Genomic DNA, 18,773 nt, shown 5'->3' with positions numbered 1-18,773 from the left:
CCGCGTCCGGCGTCGCCTCCCGGGCCGCGCGGTGTGCCCGCCGCCGCGCCGTGTAGCGTTCGCCGGGGTGGTGTGTCCCAGGGCCGCGAGCGCCGGCCCCCTCCCTCCCCTCCCCTCCCCCTTGGCCCGCTCTCAGCCTCAGATAAAGCATTTCCTTCCATTGTCATCCTACCCGGCCGGCCGGGCTGCCAGGGCCCTCCCCCTCCCGGCCCCCTCCCTTCCTCTCGCCGTCTCACAGTCTTTCTGCAGCCTCCGGCGACTGGGGGGATGTGAGGCCGGCGCCCCAGCCCCCCGCCGCGCCATGAGCCCCCCGCTCTGAGGGCCCCGGCCCCTGGATGCACAGCCCCGGAGCTGGTGAGTACCGGGCTGCCGCCCCTCGCCCTGCCCGCCCCGCCCTGCGCGGTCCGCGGCGCCTCCCGCCCCGGCTCGGGCTCCGGCTCGGGCTCCGGGTCTGGTTGCCCCGCGGTCCGGGCCGGCGTGCGCCCCTCGACTGCGTTCGCCCTGCCCCGCTTTGCGGGGCTCTGGCAGGCTCCTGGCCGGGGCTGGTTCCGGGGCCGGAGGGCTCAGGCCTCCCGCGGGGCGCCCACATCCGCCCGCCCTGGGGTAGCGACAGGCCCCAGGGAAGGAGTTGAAGGCCCCGGGCTGCCAGTGTACGGGCCCGGGGTCCCATCACCCCCATTACTGGGAGGACTGATTGGGGGACTGGGGAGGGAGCGACGGCCGCCGCGGCCCCAGGAGGGGGCGGTGCTCTGGAGCGGAAGGTTTGGAAGCGTGAGGGCAAAGGGCAGGACCCACTGAGTTGGGGCTGGGCTCGTGGGTCTGGACATCAGCGACCCCATCTCACGGATTCTGTCAGCGCCATACTCGGACCCCTCCGCTGGGGTAAACTGATCCTCTGGAGAGAGGTTTCTCTGGGCACAACCTCCCCCTCCCCCCCGCCCCCCGTTCCCATCAGAGTAGAGAGACACCTGTACCCTAGTGAGCTGTGGAGGGCCCGGCAGGAGTGAGGGACCGCAGGCTTTGTACTGAGTGGTGGGGAACAGGATGTGTGGCCCCCAGGCCTGGGGTCTGTTGATGCTGGGGAGCGTGAGAGCAGGCGGCAAATCTGGCAGCTGGGCTGGGCTCTGACACCTGGAGTTTCTAGGCCTGTGGGCTGGTAGAGAGCCCTCTGGGGCCTGCAGGCCTGGCGGCTCCCCCCACCCCCATTTCCTTCCCTCTGGCTGCCCATTCGGATTTGACCTCGCCTGCCACCTCTGCTTCTCCCAAGCCCAGGCCATTCCCTTGTCCCTGCTGGCTGCCCTGCATACCCAGAGACCTCCCGCTGCATCTAGACACTGGCTGCATTGCTGCTGCCTATTCCTCTCCTCACACCAATGCAACATCTGCCTGTGGTCCAGCTCTGCCTGCCAATTCTTAGGGTGAGAATGGGACCTTAGTGGCCCTAATGGAGACTCAACATCTGGACTCTTCAGCCTGTTCCCAGAACTTGCACCTAGATCCAGGGCGACCTTCCTCAAGATCCTGCCCAGCCACTGGGCTGAAAGAAGGGAGACTGTGACGCAGCTTCCTACCTGTTAATGGGGCACCTAGGCAGCCTATTTCTTCCCAACAGGACCCCATACGCCAGGCCCCTGAAGTGGCCTAGGCTGCCGCACACACTTCTCTCCTTATGCCAACCCTCTTAGACTTCCCAGGCTCCTTCTCCAGCTTCTGCAAGCCATCGCTTAGCTCCTCATTGCTTAGCATCTCATTTTCCTTCTCTGCTCTCTGTTACCTCTACCCATCTCAATTAATAAGTAATTTTCATCTCTTCTGCAGTCCCATCTGAGTGAAACTAAGACACAAAGCAGGCCCACTGTGTTGTACTCAGTGAACCAAGACTGGAACCAGGTCTTGGACCTGCTGGGACTTCTCACTGCCTTTGGTCCCCTGATATTCCTCTCACCTGACAGAGCCAAGCTCAGAGGCAGACTCAGAGCTGCCTCTTGGTATTACATCTGGAATGGCCTGGGGCAGTGTTCTCTTGAGGCCTCTGTGTTTTTTAGCTTGAGCCCATGGGTGGGTGTCTCTTTGGCCACCAGGTCTTAAGTTGGAATCCTGAGGCTGGAAAGCTGCATTCGGGTTTTCCACTGACCCTTCCAGAAATCTAACCTGGTCACTCTGCTTTGACACTGAAGTTCAGTTTTCCCATCAATAAAATGGGGAGAAAACTTTAGGTGCACTTCCCAGAGCAACGGAGGAGGAAAGGTTGACTATAAAGAGATGGATCAGTGTCCAGTGTGGGGACTATTATGACTGCCCCCGCCCCTTCCTTCAGGGATGATGGACCCTAGCTTTCATTGTTGGTGGTTTCTGGGAATGAGAGTTGAAACTTTCCCTTCCTCCATCCCCTCCTCAACCCCGATGATGGGAGTGAGAAACTCATGTGTGATGGGGGTGGGGAGTGGGGACCCTCTCATGGCTGTAGGCATGTTTTCACAAGATCCCAGAAAGCAAAAGCCTATGTAACCCCCACCTCCTCTTTGTCTTTCTCCTGCCCTTTCATTAAGAGCTGGTAATTTAGACGTTGGCAAGGACCTGAGACAAGATGAGCTAATACAAGGCCCAGGGTCACCCAGTAGGGAATGGTAGACTGAGTGGGGCTGGAACCAGACCTAACTCTGCCAGTGCCCATTCTCCTGGCCTGGCTCAGGTCCTGCCTGTGCTCTCTTTTCACACCTTGGCCCTGGCCTGTCTCAGACCTGAGACTAGGGCCTGTAGTGGGTTGGAAGGAGGGCTGGAGTGAGGCCTGGGACCTGGGGGGAGGGCATCTGTCCTCCCTGAGGCTCCAGGACTCTACGTTTGTGTGTGTTGGATTTGTTCACTAGATGGGGCACTTCCTCTGGGGCAGGAAGCTTTGATTTCCTGTGGTGGGGGTGTTGGTAGGATTAGGAGTGGGGGGCTCAGCTGCGGGGCCCCCCTGATGTTCTTTGGAACCATTGAGGGGCAGAGTTTTTGTATAAGGCTGCGTGGCCCAACCCAGAAGAGGCAGGAGGGCGAAGAGCATTGGTGTGGAGGCCCAGGCTGAGTCTGGAGAAGAAGGCTCTGAGGCCACTGAGATGAGGGGGGTGGTGGGCAACACAGCAGGAAGCCTGGTCAGCAGGTGACCCTGCCGGGTATTGTGTTTCCCTGTGATATTTCCCCCCGTTTCTGTGGTAACCTTCCCTGGGGGACCCAGGCCTTCAGGCTGCAGGAAGGTGCCCCCAGACAGCCCTTTCCTTAGAGGCCTGAGTATTAGGAGGAGTCCCTAGATCTGGCCACCTCCCCAACCCTTTTGGCTGCTAGGACCAGAGCCTGGGAATCTAGGAGTGAGCAGAGTGAGCACTGGGGGTGAGGTGGGGGTGTGTGTGTGGGGGGAGTGTCTGGATAGAGGCCCTTTTGCATCTCCTTGGGATGGGGGGAAGGTGAAGACAGGGGCCGCTGTGCCTTCCTTCATCCCATCTCTGCCCTCTTCCAGCAGTCCCCCCTTACAAAGGAGAGGTAGATAGCATGCTGCCTGGGGCAAGGGGTAAGGGTGGAGGTGGCAGAGGTGGGAGGGATGTTTTCATCAGCGGAGCATAGCTCCTTTGGTCCTGGATCAGTTCCCGGAGGCAAAATAAATTCAGGATAGCATCTGTTTAGTGTGGGTCAACATGTGATGGGTGTGTGTGCACACTGGGCGTATGGCGGGGGCCTGTGTCTGTGTCCCGGGCTGTGTACGTAGATATTTTGGTTCCTTGGCAATTTGTGATCTGTGTGGTGGCTTTGTATTGGGTGTTTTAAGAGTATGTATACATTAGTGCAGATGTGTGTCATCTATGTGGGGTATATGTTCATGATTTGGGGGATGTATACCTATGCAGGAATGACTTTCTAATAGAAGTCCAGATGTTGACTGAAAAGCACCATCTAATAGAGGTCCTCAAATGCCAGTTCCTAGACCATTTGCTTCAGAGTAACCTGGGAGTATGTTAAAAATAAATCCTCAGGCCCCATCCAGACAGGCTCAGACTCTGCAGGGGCAGGGCCTGGGAATCTGGATATTAACACGTGCTTCAGGCGATTTGATTCTGGTACAGAGCTGCGTTTGAGGACCACCAATTGGGGCCAACCTCTTCATTTTTTCTTTTGAGGAAACAGATTTTTAGAAGGTATGTGTTTGTCAAGGACACAGGGATATTAAGAGGAAGAACCAGGACAAAACTCAAGCCTTTGAGACTGGTCCAGGGCTTAGCCTTGCATCCTCAATATGTGCAAGTGTACACATGTCCGCACTTGATGTGATGAAGGGGACCACATGGGGCTGGTGCACATGCTAACTGGGCCTTGACCTTTCCTCTGGGGTCCCAGGCTTCCTGACCTTACTCTTGCTGTTCCATCCAACTTCCTCCTCCCTGGGGAAATCCTGGAACTATTGGGTGTCAACCCTAAAGGTGATGTAGGCAACGAGGAGGCCTCATTTACTGAACCAGTCACTCATCACTCGCTGGATACTTACTGAGCCCTGTTCCAGGCACTGGGCACAGATATGCAGTGACACATAAGCAGGGAACTTCCACTCTAGTGGAGGAGACAGACAGTAAAAAGTAAGCAAGTAAAGAAATTAGTATTTACATTTAGTTACACATTGTTATAAACCCTAAGAAGGAAATGAACTGGGTGCAGCGATGAGAATAACAAGGTGGGACTTCCTTAGAGAGGGTGGCCAGGGGAGGCCTGCCAGAGAAGGTGACATTGACACCTTCTTTTCCCTCCCCAGACTGGAAGGGAGCCTTTAAAAGCCTTCTCAGAATGTTTGGGAACTTCCTGGGTCCAGGTAGGGGACATGAATTGGCAGCCTCTTGCTTGGCATGGAATACAGCAGGGTCTCCCCTCCTCAAGCAGCCCCCAGAGGTTGGCCAAGGAGGAGAGAAAGAGGGGAGTCTGGACAGGACCAATATTGAGGCCACTCCGTGGCTTGGAGGAACGCCTTTCCTTCGTGGTGCTGAGTCCAGGGCCCTGTGGACATGCTGGATGTTGGGAAGATAGCAGCCTTTCTCCAGGAGCTCTCAAGTGTCACCCCATTCCTGACTCTCCTGTCTCACCTTCCTCCCACCTCCTTCCCTCCCTCTCCACCTGGGAACTCCTGTGCCAAGTCCCTCCCTTCTGGGTCAAGCCCGGCTGCCTTAGTGGCCACTGGGATTTATTTACCTGGCTCAGGAATCACTGAGGAGCGGGTGGGAGGTCAGGGCTGAGAGAGGACCTGGGCCCTGGAAGAGAGGACAGAACCAGAAAAAGAAGGGCTGGGGCAGGGGCCAGAGAGGACAGGGCAGAGAGAAGGCAGAGGCAGGATGAACAGGGAACCAGGACAGGAGAGAGGGTGTAGAGGAGACCTTTGGCGGGGCTCTCCAGAGCCTCGCTTGGGCCCTTGGAATCTGCACCCCAAACTGGGTGAGACTCTCAGCCCAGGGGGACAGATATCAGCTACGAGGCATTGCCTCCGTGGATCCCCCTGCTGTCCTATCCTTTCCAGCTCTCAGGGGGTTAAACTTTTACATCACCAAGCAGCCTTCAGACCCTTCACCTCTAACCTCTTCTGGTAGGTTTTCTTGTAGGTTTGGGCTGCAGGAAGGTGCAGCCCTTGTCTTAGAGAGAGCTGAGTATTAGAGTAGTCCTCATTTAAGAGAAGAGGCACTCTCTGTCCCCGCCTTGGCTGGCATTCCACCCTGGGCCTCCTTTAGGCTGCTCAGTGCACAAACCCCCTGGATTTGTGTGCCACTTCAACCCTAGCCCCTTCACAAGCCCCACAGCAGGGTAGGGAGGGGACTTCTCTTAATGAGGAGGGCACTGGGCTAAACTCACCATCCCCACCCCCCTGCCCTGTCTCCAGCCACTTCCTTTTTTCCGCCTGTTGCCTGCAGGGATTGGAAGCCCTGGTGGTTATGAGAGACCTTGGGCCTTCTGGGCGAGCCTGCGCCCTCCAGAGTACAAGGCATATCTCATTCGCCTTCGGCAGTCCAGCTCAGTTCCCTGCAGAGCCCTTTCAAGGAGTGCAGCTTTGGCCCCTGCAGTCACCCCCAGCCCTCAAAGTCCCATTCCTCCCTCCCCCAGCTCCCAGGATGGCAGGGAGGAGCAGGGCAGGCTGGGAGCCACAGGGTCGGAAAGAGCCCAGGGTGGGGGAATTCGGCAACTGGGCTGAAACTGGCTTGTTTTGCTTGCCCTACAAACCTGCATGGGCATCCGCTGCGCCCTCTGGGGCGTTCAAATTGTAGAACTGCTCTCAGAATGACAGGCTGATGGCACCCAGTTGGGGCAGGAGGTGGGGGTTGGGTGAAGGCGGGGAGCCCCAGGCAAGGGGGAGCTGGAGGGTTAAAAATAGCAGCAGCCGGGTTTCAGTTAGCAAATGTGGAGGCGGGGAGCTGGAGGCGGGGCGGGTGGCTGGCAGTGTTTGCCCACAGTGCAGGGCTGTGTTTCCCCTGGGTCCCAGGAGTGAGTCACGGTGGAGCCTCTGAGGAGGTGCTGGCACCTCAACACCCCCCACCCGCCCCGGAATAGGGTAGAGCGCAGGCTTCATCTCTGGGTTCTAGAGGTTGTACATCTTCCTTCCAGGCCTTCAAGGTTGTCTTAAGAATTAGACCAGGGGGATTGTGTGTTAGAGGGCAAGAAATGTGCCATTCTGAAGCCAAAGACCTGGGTCTGTATCCCAGCCGAATGGCTGCAAGACCTTGTTCAAAGTTGCCAAGGGTTTTGTTTGGTTTTCTAGTCTTTCAAGGGCAGATTTTCGCACATGCATGTGTAAGCATTTGATGGATTTTAAAGCACCTCACAGATGTTAATTATCATCTTAGATCTGCTGTGCTGGGCCCATTGCAAAGCGTGGCAGGAGGTCCTTTCTGTAACGTAAAGACACAGAAAGAGAAGCATGGATGACCTTTGCAGAGTCCTTAATTCTCCTGCATATAGCCAAGTGTAACCTAAGTATGCCTCGGTTTCTCCATCTGTAATGTAAAAATAAGAATAGTTTTAGCCTCATGAAGTTGCTATAGAGATTAAAGTAAGTAACGTTAGCACCGTGCCTGGTATGAAGTCAGTGCATACAGAATATTCATCATCATTATTAATGTTATTGTTCATATTTTTGAAGGTCAGGGATAGGGAATGGGAAAGACATGAAGAACAGAAACTGGACCCAGCCCCAGTTCACAGAAAAAAACTGGCCAAATTCACTGTTCCAGATTCCTCCACCCATAAGGGCCTGGAGCAGCAAGGCGTCTGGAGCCAGAAGTCACAGGGTGGACCCCTTCTTTCTTTCACTTCACTGCCCCCAGCCTCCCTCAGTGAGGCAGGACACTGGGGGGCCCAAGGGCCTTGACGCCAGCTGGCACTGGGGAGGGTCTGGGACGGGCTGCCCCTGATGGCCCCGATGTGGAATACCTTGCCAGCATCTGCTGGGTGACCTTTATTTTAGCTCCTCCCTGGCAGCTCTTAAGAGGAACATGAGGCAGAGAGAGATGGGAAGGTCAGTGATGTCAGCAGTGAGTATTCCCAGCACAGCGGCCCTGGAAGAGGCAGGAGGCATTTCTCTCAGGAAATGATCATTATTCAGCCTGCAGGCATTCATTGAGTAAGTCCTGACTTTGTGCCCAGCCCCATGCTAGGTTATCTGCATGATTCAGGAGAGGCAGAGGACACTGGGATGTAGATCATGCAGAACCTCAGAAGGTATGGGGTCCAAGAATGCAATCTATGGAGTTGACTCAAGACTTGTGACCTACGTCTCTGGGAACCAGAGATTGCATCTTGACTTCACTACCCATTTGTTGTGCCATCTTTATATTTATGTGTGTGTGATATACATATATATATTCTGTTTTATTATTACAGAGGCAGTCGGTATGCATTGTAGATAATCAGACAACATAGACAAGTGAAAATTTAAGAATGCCACAATCCCAGCAGTCAGAGATCACTGCTATGATACCTCAGTGCATACCTTCCCATTTCCTGACATGCCTTTATACATTGTACTTTTTACCAAAATGAGATCACACTGTGTCTGCTGTTTTTTCAGTGCTCTCCACCTTCCACTATGGTAAATTTTCATCTCATCATCAAGTTCTCAGTTGGCTAGAAATTGTCCTTCACAGCTGGTTTGTCTAAATCAGTACCCAGGACCATGCGTCTGGCTATTGGGTTCCCTGAGGCTGTGTAAGCACCCTAGCCTGGATCTGTGATCTGGAAAAACCCAGTCTACCAGGTCTTAAGGGCAGCCCTAGCCACAAAGGGAATCATGTCACCTGGAGAATATGCTCAACAGACCTCTGCCATCTTCCAAAAATAACAGGCAAAATGAGAGAGATACCCAGTCATAAGTAGAATGATCTCGGGGGTATTCACTGTCATTAATATTAATGTGGATCCCTGTGAGTGCCAGCATTCATAGCTTGTTGCTATTCACAGACTCATATCCATGATGCCCCCAGGCCATGGAGCAAGCCAGGGGCCCCATAGTGGCCTCTGCCTTTCCCTGCCCCATGTCCAAGGGTGTCAATGGCCCTTTGATTGTGTTCTTAGTCCCCAGGAGCCTACCCCGAAGGTGGGTACTCCCTTCTGCTAGTGGGTGATCCATCACTTCCATATACCCATGGGGTCACTGTGCTTGTGTGTGTGTGTGTGTGTGTGTGTGTGTGTGTGGCCAGAGAGAGAGAGAGAGAGAGAGAGAGAGAGAGCGAGAGAGCACGCAGGAGAGCATCTCCTCCCAAGGGAATATGCTTACTATGACAGGCGACTTGCTCTGGTTATACAACGTGCATTTATATAGGCCTGACAGTTTCCAGTGTGTTTTCACACAGAGTGTGATCTTCCCCTGCAGCCCTGGGAGGTTTACTTGGGTAGTTAAACCCTGCGGAGGCAGCTTACAGGAAACAATAAAATGTTAACATGTACATTGAAAAAGCAGGGAAAATAAAAGATGAAAAAGGAAGTGAAGATGGGGTTGGGGAATGTCTCCTGGAGACAAAAATCATGTGAAGGACACAGGCGGAGGTTGTTCTTTCTGTTTTTATTTTTATTGTTGTTGATGTTTTCTGGATGGAGAACTAGCACATTGTGGGGACATGCCCTCACTGGAGTCATCCTCACGCCTTCAGATGCTGGGCCTCCTCTTTGTCCTGTAGCCCTTCAGTGGAGGTGGGTGCAACTAGTTGCACACATCAGTGTAGTGATTAAGAGTTTAGATTCTTGGGCCTCAGAAGCCCCACTTGCCATCAAGTGACTTTGGCAAGTTTCTTAACTTTTCTGAGCCTCAGTTTCTTCCTTTGTAAAAGGAGGATAATAACAGTAACTACCTTATAGGACTATTGTGAAGATCAAATAAGAAAAATGAAATAGTACAAGTGAGATGCTTAGTACAGTAACCAGCACACAGTAAGCATTTAATACATGGTTGTTGATCACTACTAATATTAATGAATAATTATAATATGATAATTAGTAATAGTATAAGCTAAACTTTTCCTTAGCAGTCTCTGGAGTGGCTGAGTGGCCTCACAGATGGTACAGGTGAGAGGATCAGAGGAAGGCACATCTTCTGGTTCACTGCAGCAGGGAGAGGCAGATGGGCTGGCGAGCAGGAGTGGGGTACACAGGGAGGCAAGGTCTGGTTGAGGAGGGCCCAGAAGCTGAGGGAACAATAAGAAGGGCAAGGGAATGAATTTGAGACCTCCGAGGGAGAAGGAGAGGCCCAGAGGCAGCCCTGGAGCAGTGACCGTGCTTCCTGTTGGGGCAAGCACTGGCCCTTGAGAAAGACTAGATGGGCTGGCTGCTAGAGCAGCTGGTTGAAGTGTGGCACCAAGGAGTGGGGGAAGGGGAGAGAAAGGCAGAAACTGACAGAACCTCAACTCTTCTCCCCATGTTACGTATGGGGCCCCCATCTTGACTGCTCAGGATGTTTTGCTTATGATAAGAAAGATGGTGGTTAGACATCATGGTAAACTTCCCATCTCAAAGATTGGAGCTACTGGAGCAGGGGAGTGAGAGTAAGTGGGAACTTTTGTTTTTGAGTACTTTTGGGACCTGAGAAACCTTAGGGCAGTCTGGACCAGGGTGCTGGGACAGCGGAAGCCTGCCTGCTCAGGAATTCCTTAAGTGGGCAGGGCAGGCCACCCCTGCTGTAAGGAGAAGGCTGTGGGTGATGGGAAGTGGATGCTGGCTACCTGGAGCAAGTAGCCCTGCTCTTTCCTTCATACCATCACAAAGGGCAGGAAGGGAAGACTAAGTCGTGGGTCTAAGATACCCTGGGAGGCCTGCAGGGCTTGGAGGAAACCCCCATTTTTCTTTGTCAGAGGACAATGAGTCTCTCCAGAGAGCACCAGCCCCAGGAACTGACAGCCGCACACACAATTGCCCCGTTCCCCCACCTCACGGTTCAGGGGTCTCCATCCATGAAGAGAGGCACCGAGTGGAATAGAGGACCTGGGGCAGGGGCAGGGATCCAGGGAAGGCTCTTTTCCCAACCTCAGGAGCTCTGGCTGCTGCTGCCATGGTTACGTCTGCTTCCTGTTTGATTCATCTCAAACAGCAGAAGGGGGCGCGGCGGGGGTGGGGGGGGGTGACGGGGCGGGAGGGGGGGGGCGAGGCTCCCAGCTTGGCCACCGCTGCGTGGGGCTGTTTACAACAGCCTCGTGTGGGATTCCCAGAAAGAGACTCCAAACCGGACATCCTGCGGCTGCAAAATACCCAGGTGTCAAGAGCTAAAAATAGCTGCCACCGGGCCCCAGCAGGGTTGGGGGGGCGGGTTGGGGAGTGGTTAGGGGCATGCTTACAGCTGAGGCAGCAGAAGGAGGCTGGAGGGCCAGCTTCGCTGCCCTGACATTCAGCCTCCTGCTTGGTGCACAGTTGCTGATCCTGCAAAGCTTCAGCCCCCTCCCACGGACTGACAGGACGCCTTTGTGAGGGGCAGGTCCAAGTCCCAGGCCACTCACTTGGGAGCCCAGTCTCTGCCCCTGGTCCCTCTAGATAGAGGGGAGCTTACTTTGGGATGCTAATGAGAGAGCTTCAGAGGGACTTGGAAGCTTCTAGAGAAAGGATATGGCAGGGCACCCAAGAGCAGAGAACATGATGCCCATGGACCTCAACCTGTTGTCAGCCCCTTGTTCAGACGTGTGGTCTGAAATCATTGCGTGGAATTTGTGAAGCTGACGGTTGCTATCTAGAAGTGATTCATTAGGATTGTCTTCATGGGAGCCCAAAGGTGAAATAGGCAGCTTCTGCCCTCCAGTCTGCAGTAGGGCCGGGGTTTGCTTGTAAGGGTCTTCGTGGGGCTATGTGATTTTTTTATCTTTCTCTCTGCCCAGCTAGGTCCTGTATTTGCTCTCTCCCTGCTGGCCTGTGGGGAGTGGAAGTGCTAGGGAGGAGTAAGGGAGCATATTGGTTGAGAACATGGATTCTGGAGCCCAATCGCCTGGCTCAGGTCCCAGTTCAGCCAATTGCATGTTATGTGACTTCAGACAGGTTATTTAACACTGCTGGGCCTTGGTCTACTGGTCTACATAATGGAGATAAAGCAGTAACTGTCTGATTGATTGGTCATGAGGGTTAAATGAACTAGCACATGTAAGGAACTTAGAACAACTCTTAGCACATAGTAAAGTATTACTATAGTTTACAAAAGTTCAGGTGAAAGAGAAAGGGAAGAGACTGTAGTTGAGAGAGGCAGTGGGTAAGAGATGGGGCCTGAGAATTCATCTGGGAGAAAGCGGACTGTGGTAGAGCAGGGGAGGATGCAGTTGGGACCAGACACTGAAATGCTTATGCCAGAAGGGAAGCTGCAGACAAGTTCAGGGGCAAGCAGTATTAATCGTGATCATTGAGGCAGTATCTACCACGTGCTAGGCGCTTCACACACAGCATTGCTAATCTCATAACTGCTTCCAAGCAGATATTCGTATTCTCTTATTATGGATGAGGCAGCTGAGGCCTGACCAGGTCACGTTGTATCACTGGCTCTCCCTGCTGGTCACTGAGGGAGTCAGAGTTTGAACCCAGGTCCATCTGACCTCAAAGCCAATTTCCTCTATGCTGCGGATAACTTCCATAACTTCATGTGACAGGAATTTCCAGCCAGCTTGCAGGCCCCTGGATTCTGGATAAATCTGAGCATTAAGCAGCTTAATGTCAAGAAAATGAGTAAGAATTTCTGGAAGAGGTACCCACGAAACTATTAGAAAGGGTTAATTCTAGGGAAATTCTAGGGAGTTAGATGAGTAAGAAACTTTGGTGTATACTTTTTGGGGCTCTGAATTTTTTTAGTATCTATAAGTAGTACGCTTTTTAATTTCTCAAAAATTCTGAGTTTATTTTAAACTCCTTGAAAGTGAGAACCAAGTTTCATTCTTATTTCCATCCATTCAACCCCTGGATGAGTGAGCTCACAATGAAAGTGCTTAGTACCTGCATTTGGGATAGACTTTTTGGGTTCCCCTTGCACTGGTCTGGTCTGGCCTGGCAGTACCACTGACCTGCCAGGTGACCATGACCTGTCTCTTCCCTCCTCTGTGAAGTGAGAATGTTGGACTGAACAATCTCTAAAGCTTCTTTAGTTCTAATATTCTCAGATTCTGTGACCCGGGTGCCCTCAAGAAGGGCTTCTCTCCTCTGTTCTCAGCCCTCACTCTGTGTCACAGAGGCCTGGCAACCATGATGTTCTTTCTTAGGTTTATTTATTCTTGGATCTTCCTGAGGCCTCAGCTTTCCTCTTTTCTGCCAGCATTGTCCTGCCTGTGTCAGGGAAACAGAACCAGAGCTGCAGCATGGGGTGTGGAGGGGATCAGCCCTGAACCTAGCACTTGGCCTTCTGTTGCTGCCTGCTTTCCTCCAGCTCCTGGGGCTTGGGTCTTCCTGCCCCTCCTTTTAGCTGGTCAGGAGACCAAGCAGGTGAAACAGCTTCAAAAAAGACATCAGAGGTGTTTAGGAGAAGGCTTCTGGGTGGCAGTGCTCCTGGGGAAGCCATCTCCCTGACAGAGGGCCTGCCGCACCTGGGAGAGCAGGTGGTCAGGCAGGGCTCAGGTTTCTCTGGGCAGGTAAAGGCCCGGGGCAACAAGGTAAGTGGGGAGAACAGCTTGTACAGGTGCTCAGGCGATGGAAGAGTGGCCTTTGTGTCTGCTCTGGAGGTTGTTGAGGGCTGAGGTCGACCCAGTGGGGCAGGATTTCTGGAGCTCTTTGGTTCTGGTTGAGATCAGGTATTCTGGTTTGGGGAGGTGATTTGGTAGGCCAGGTGCCTCAGTGCCAAATAAACTGTCTCTTCAGCCTGACCACAGTTGCTTCCCAAAAAGGTAGAAATGGGTAGAGCTAGAACTCCATAAAGGAGAGGTCTCCACCCTGGTCTGGATCTGTGTGAGAAGGGTCCAGCCCTACACAGCATTCTCCACCCCTTGGGCCCGTTCACTCCTGATGCTATTTCAGTTTGACCCCAAATTAGTGGTACCAGTGCTTTTAGACGGGCCATTGGTAAGAGGGGCCTCCAAGTTTATCCCCAGGCCTGAGATGCAGGATGTTCACTTTCTGGTTTCAGTTTACCCACTGACTAGGTGCCTTTCAATACCTTTCCACCCTCTGGGACACTGGAGAGCTATTCCTCAGGTCTTATCTCTGATGTTCTGGGCTTTTCAGAAATCAAAGGCTGACAGCCCAGAGCTGGGGAGTTAGGGGAGAAGCTAAACTTTTTTCAGGAATTGCTTTTGGAAACAGCCCCTGTTAGCAGCACAAATGCGCACACACGTGCACACATGCAGCTTTTCTGAACAGAGTTTATATCATCGATCAGCTTCACAAAACATCCCTTTTGGGCCTGGTAATAAACACTACGGAGTTCAGGGCCTTTAGTTTTTCTCCTATCCAGAGAGTCCACGGTGTCCAGAATCTGTGGTTACCAGGAGAGTGAGGTGCAGAGAACTGGCTCTGTTCCCAAGCGTGAATGCTGCTGACCAGTCCTCAGGGACCAAGGAGGTAGGAGAGAATTCTCTGTAGTCAGGGACTCTAGGCCCAACATGGGCTCTGGGAGTGTACCTGGGAAACTGATTCAGAAACCTCTCCTGGGGCACCAGGTCCTGCAGAAGAAAGAGGTCCTAAGAGAGCCCAGGATGGGGGTTACCACATCCTGGGGCGGAGAGGCTGCCTCCCACCCCAGTGTTCCTTGAGGCTCACAAACCTTGAGAAATATTCATGCCATGTCCTGGGCAGGAAGCCAGGAGAGAGGCATTGTGTTCAGTTCACCAGTTCCTGACAGAGCCTGCCATGCGCCCAGCAAAGTGTTAGGTAGAGAGGGACATGGCTTACGAATGAAACCCCAGACATCATGATTAATGAAATGTCCAGGTGGTGGACACAGAGTGGGTGCTCTGGGAATTGAAGAGAGGAGAGGTCAGGGGGAGCTTCGTGAGGAGGTGGGCTTGGATCAGACTTCAAAGGATGGGCAGAATTTGAATAGGTGGAGCCACATTTCCCTACCAAACGTTGTCATCAGAAGCATGGGGCCTGAGTGTTTGAGGGCAGTTGGTGGGAGTCTCTCTGGGCCCAGAGTTGTCCCATCCCCCAGTGGTGTCTGCCTTCAGGGAGTTCTTCTTTTTCAGCTTTAGAAGAGGAACTGTGGCTGCCCCTTAGACTCAGATCCAAAGAGGAGCACCCATCAATTTTCTTCCAGAAAATACTTTTTCTACCCCAGGTCTGGCCTAAAGAGGGCTTCTGTGTGTCCACTAAATGCCCCCTCCAGATGGCTTTCCAGTCCCTGGCCTCCTGTCCCCTTGGCTCTGAACTGGGACAGCAGGAGGGAAAGGTGTCCAGCCCACTCAGCCCACTCAGCCTCTGGGCTCCTGAGGGCCTCTCTCCTTCTGAATGGGATAGAGTTTCTGGGTTGGGCTTAGGAGCCTGAGAGAGGTGACCATTTCTAGAAGGAAAGACTTCTATTTCATGTTATCCTAGAAAATGGCTGAGTGGTTGGTTCTCTTCCCTGGGGGAGCAGGCCGCAGGACACAGGATGGAGCAGCAGGAGGAAAGGAGCTCCTACCATGGGGTCCTCGGGCTGTGTATTCCAGACGCCTCATGTTACAGCTCCCACCAGATCTAACTTGACCTCCAGGCCATGACCCAGTTCCTCTCCCACTGTGGAAGCGTCCGAGTGGGCCCCAGTTCCTTTTCTCCAGGCCCGATTTCCCCTGTCCATCTCCCTCCTGGCATCTTTAGTGTAGTCTCAGCAGCCGTGCTGTCCCACCTCACCTCCTAGCCCTTTTCTTCCCCTTTGGGCTATGGGAACCCGAGCACATCAGGAGGGCTGAGGGCATTGTTGGGTGAACTGACGCCTCTTTGGGTTCTCGTGGGCTGAGCTCCAGCAGGGTGAGATATCTGAGTCGCTCAGTAGATTGGAAGAGGAAGAAGGAGGCAAGGACTGCCATCGTCCAGCATGGGAATTAGAGGAAAGGAGTGACGTGCAGTCTCCTCTTTTTGGTTAGCTTCTGGTGGAGGTGCAAGGTTTTGGAGGGCTCAAGCTAGCTGGGTGCAGGCCTCCTGGAGTGGCAAGGAGCCTGCCTGGCTTGGCTCTCCTTGTGCCGCCTCCCTGCAGCCCCTATTCTCCATCTCTCTTCTCTCTACAGATGGGACCCAGGTGAGCCCGGGTGCCCACTGTCCCAGTCCCCCTGGCACAGGTAAGCATGGGTCCTGAGGGAGACTGTGGTGGGGAGTGGAAGGTGAGGATGGAAAGGACATGAGAAGGGTGAGGAGCTAAACAGTGGTTGGGCAGGGTAGCTAGTTGATCAGCCAGGGAGTTTGGGAGGTAGGGGTTCTAGGGGAGAGGGGTAAAGAATGAGGATAAGGTGGCACCTCTGGATCCAGGCTGACCCCAGTACTAGGAAACACGACAGGAAAAGGAAAGGCAAGATGCTCTTTTTGTTCCTTGCTGGATGCAGAGAAACAGGAAAGCGAGTAGGAAGCTACTATTTATTCTCGGGCCCTTGCCTTATATCAGGCTCTGGGCAGGACGGCATGTTCTCGATTGTTGGCTCTTTCAGTCCTCACACCAGCCCTGCAAGGTGGGCATGGCAGCCCTTGCAGGATGGAACGATGCATTGTGCTACTGGGGTGGGAAGAGAGGGACCCTTCTTCCTGGTTCTCTCACCTTCCTTGCCTCCTGTTAGACTGCACCGGGCAAAGAGATGAGTGGAGTTCCTGCAGCTACTCTGCTTTAGGACATGCCTGTAGGGCTGGGGTTGGGGTTGGGGCTGTGGCTGGATGAGGGCTGCCCCCTCCTTAATTTCATCCAATATCCACTGAGAGTCTATTGGATGCAAGGTATGTACCTGATGCCTAATAGTTACATATGGCAGGAAGGAATGAAGGCCAGGTACCCTCTTTGCTTCTATTCTAGGTGTCCAAAAGCTTATAGGCAAGTTGGGGAGGACCCATAAACAAAAAGAGAAATAATACTAGAATGCAATATGCAACCATTGCCAAATGAGGGGACAACTGATTAATGTGTTCATCCAGTCATTCAAGAAACGTTAAATCTACCACCTATTATTATTTAGTCTTTCTAGATGTGTAATTTCCTAAAAATTAAATACAGAAATTAGAAAAAGAAACATTAATGAACCCTATCTCTGTGCTGGGGCGCCTTCCTAGGCATTTTTTGGGGATATAGAGATTTATTCATTGATTCAACCAGCATTTATTGGGTGCCTATCATGTCCTGGGTACTGTTCTAGGTGCTGGGTTAGGGAGCAGTAAACAAAACCAAGTCCTATCCCTTGGAGCTTACCTTAGACGTGGCCCCTGCCCACGTGGTGCTTATAGGGCACAGAACCGCCAACATGATTGAAATCCAGAGGAGGGAGGGACAAGGGGAAGCTGGGCTGGGTCCAGAGAAGAGCGAAGTCTGCAGCTGATCTTGGAAGAAAGGGTAGGATCTGGAAAAGTAGAATCGAGCAGTGAGTATAGCACCAGCAGAGGGATGTTGTGAGCAAAGGCTCAGAGGACAAAAGGCACATGGACAAGATGGGAGCTGATGGCTTAAATGGAGGGTTCGAGTTCAGATGTAGGAGACGAAGGTGAGAGAAGCCAGGTTAGCACCATATTCTTCAGATCCCTAAATGCTAAATCACCTCAAGAGATGTTCTCAGGGTTGCGGGCGGAGCCCCTCCCACATTCCCAGAAGCCTTCTTTTCTGGAGGCCATGGCAGGCCTGGGGGTAAGAGATGGGGCCGCTTACGGTTTGTGTGTGGCTAAAACCACTAGCTGCAAGTGCAGTGGCCTGCCTTGGGTCCCCGAGGTCCTTCTTGCATCTTCAGGGGAGTAACCTCAGGAAGCTAGGACACCTGGGGCAGAAGTGTATTGGCATCTGAGCCCCAGAATGAAACTGGTTTCTCTGCATGGACGCATAGGAGAGCAAAGGGTGAGGGGAACAAAGCTGCGCATTGCCTGTTGGCTGCTTCTGGGTACACAGCTCTCCCCTCCTGTCTCCTGACAGCCAGACAGTTGTGTAGGCATCTCCTTCCTCTGCTTCCTTTTTGTCTCCATCTCATGGTCAGAGAATATTAGAAGGGATGCCCCATAGCAACAACCTGCTGTAGGCTCCTCTTCTTCACCCAGTGAGAAACTCTCATGAAGAGAGGTGACTTCTTTTTTTTTTCTTGCCTGTTTGACCCCATCAAGGTGAGCAACAGTTTAGGGACCCTGGATTTTCAGCTTTTGAGCTGCAAGGGGGAGGTGACTATTGAGAGTCAATGAGAAAACAGAGCCAAGCACTGTCTTCAGCAGGACTAGAACCCATGCTCACTCTGCCCCGAGCTGGGTGGCCCTTACCTTAGCCTCAGTTTCTTTGTTTGGGATGACTGAATAGTAATAGCTACCTCCCAGGGCCTATGGGGGTGATGAGGTGAGAAGGTTTTGCAGCCACATGTGCACATGTGCTACAGATGTTAAGATAATGACTAGTTATGGTTGAGTTGGGCCTGGAGGCCGAGTTTCCTGACTCCCCAGCTGGAGCTTTGCCATAGTGCCTTCCAGTCTCCCTCAGTCTCAGGCCCCAAGGACAGCCTGTGGCTGCCCTGATGGAGATTGTTCAGCATTGAATGAGCTGATGGAAGCCTCACCAGGAGGATTTTTGTACTTGTGTGCTCTGTTTGAGGGCACCTACTTCCACCCCTACCTGCTTCCTCTTCTTCAGTATAATCACCCAGCAGCAGATCCATCTCTGAGCATCTTTCGCTGCTCAGCTCGGCCTGGTCCAACTGGCTGTGCTGGTGGAGAACCTGGTCTGGCAGCTAGGTATAAATAGTCCCTGCACCCACAGCTTTGGCAATGTGCCCCTGGCATAGGTGCAGAGGACACTCAAGAAGAGGCAACTGTCCTTACTACTGCAGGCCTAGAGTTGGCATGAGGGTAACCGAGAGAGCAGGCTCCATGGGCATGTGGTCTGTGCAGGCCTGAGGTGGCAGTCAGGGCTTGGCTGTAAGTTTGAGGCACCGCTTCTTTATTCTATGGCCTGGGATAGAGTAGGGAGGGTGGCGACTGAGAGGCTTGTGAGGCCCTTTGGGGTTGGAAGCTGAATAAAGGGGACTATCTGCCCGTCTGATTGCTGTCATTAGGGGCAGCGGGACCAAACCCTAATTCCAGAGGGAAAGAAGGGAAAGAAAAGGCAGGATCCAGAATGTACCACCAAAGGGCTTTCGGCCCATCTTCAAATCTCCACAGCCCCAGCTTCCAGCTTGGAGAAGCAACACATTTAGTGG

The 18,773-nt window shown here is 53.1% G+C and overlaps 1 protein-coding gene across 6 annotated transcripts in view; it reads left to right on the top strand.

The window, feature by feature from the left end:
- The first annotated feature begins 87 nt into the window (after positions 1-87).
- Positions 88-18,773, top strand: part of HDAC7 (histone deacetylase 7) — a 43,605-nt gene continuing 24,919 nt past the window's right edge. For 2 of the 6 annotated variants that reach the window (XR_002782319.1, XM_011368205.2), the window contains exons 1-2: positions 88-354; positions 15,642-15,692. Coding sequence is in view for 5 of the 6 variants with exons in the window: in XM_011368205.2 (XP_011366507.1) it covers positions 336-354; positions 15,642-15,692 (70 nt within the window). In the remaining variant the exon portion in view is untranslated. The remainder of the gene's footprint in view (positions 355-15,641; positions 15,693-18,773) is intronic. The other 4 variants (XM_011368206.2, XM_011368208.2, XM_011368209.2 and 1 more) reach the window with 4 other exon arrangements.

The sequence above is a fragment of the Pteropus vampyrus genome, unplaced genomic scaffold (assembly GCF_000151845.1).
Source record: "Pteropus vampyrus isolate Shadow unplaced genomic scaffold, Pvam_2.0 Scaffold140, whole genome shotgun sequence".
Classification (NCBI taxonomy): Eukaryota; Metazoa; Chordata; class Mammalia; order Chiroptera; family Pteropodidae; genus Pteropus; species Pteropus vampyrus.
This window is presented reverse-complemented; position numbering and strand designations above follow the sequence as displayed.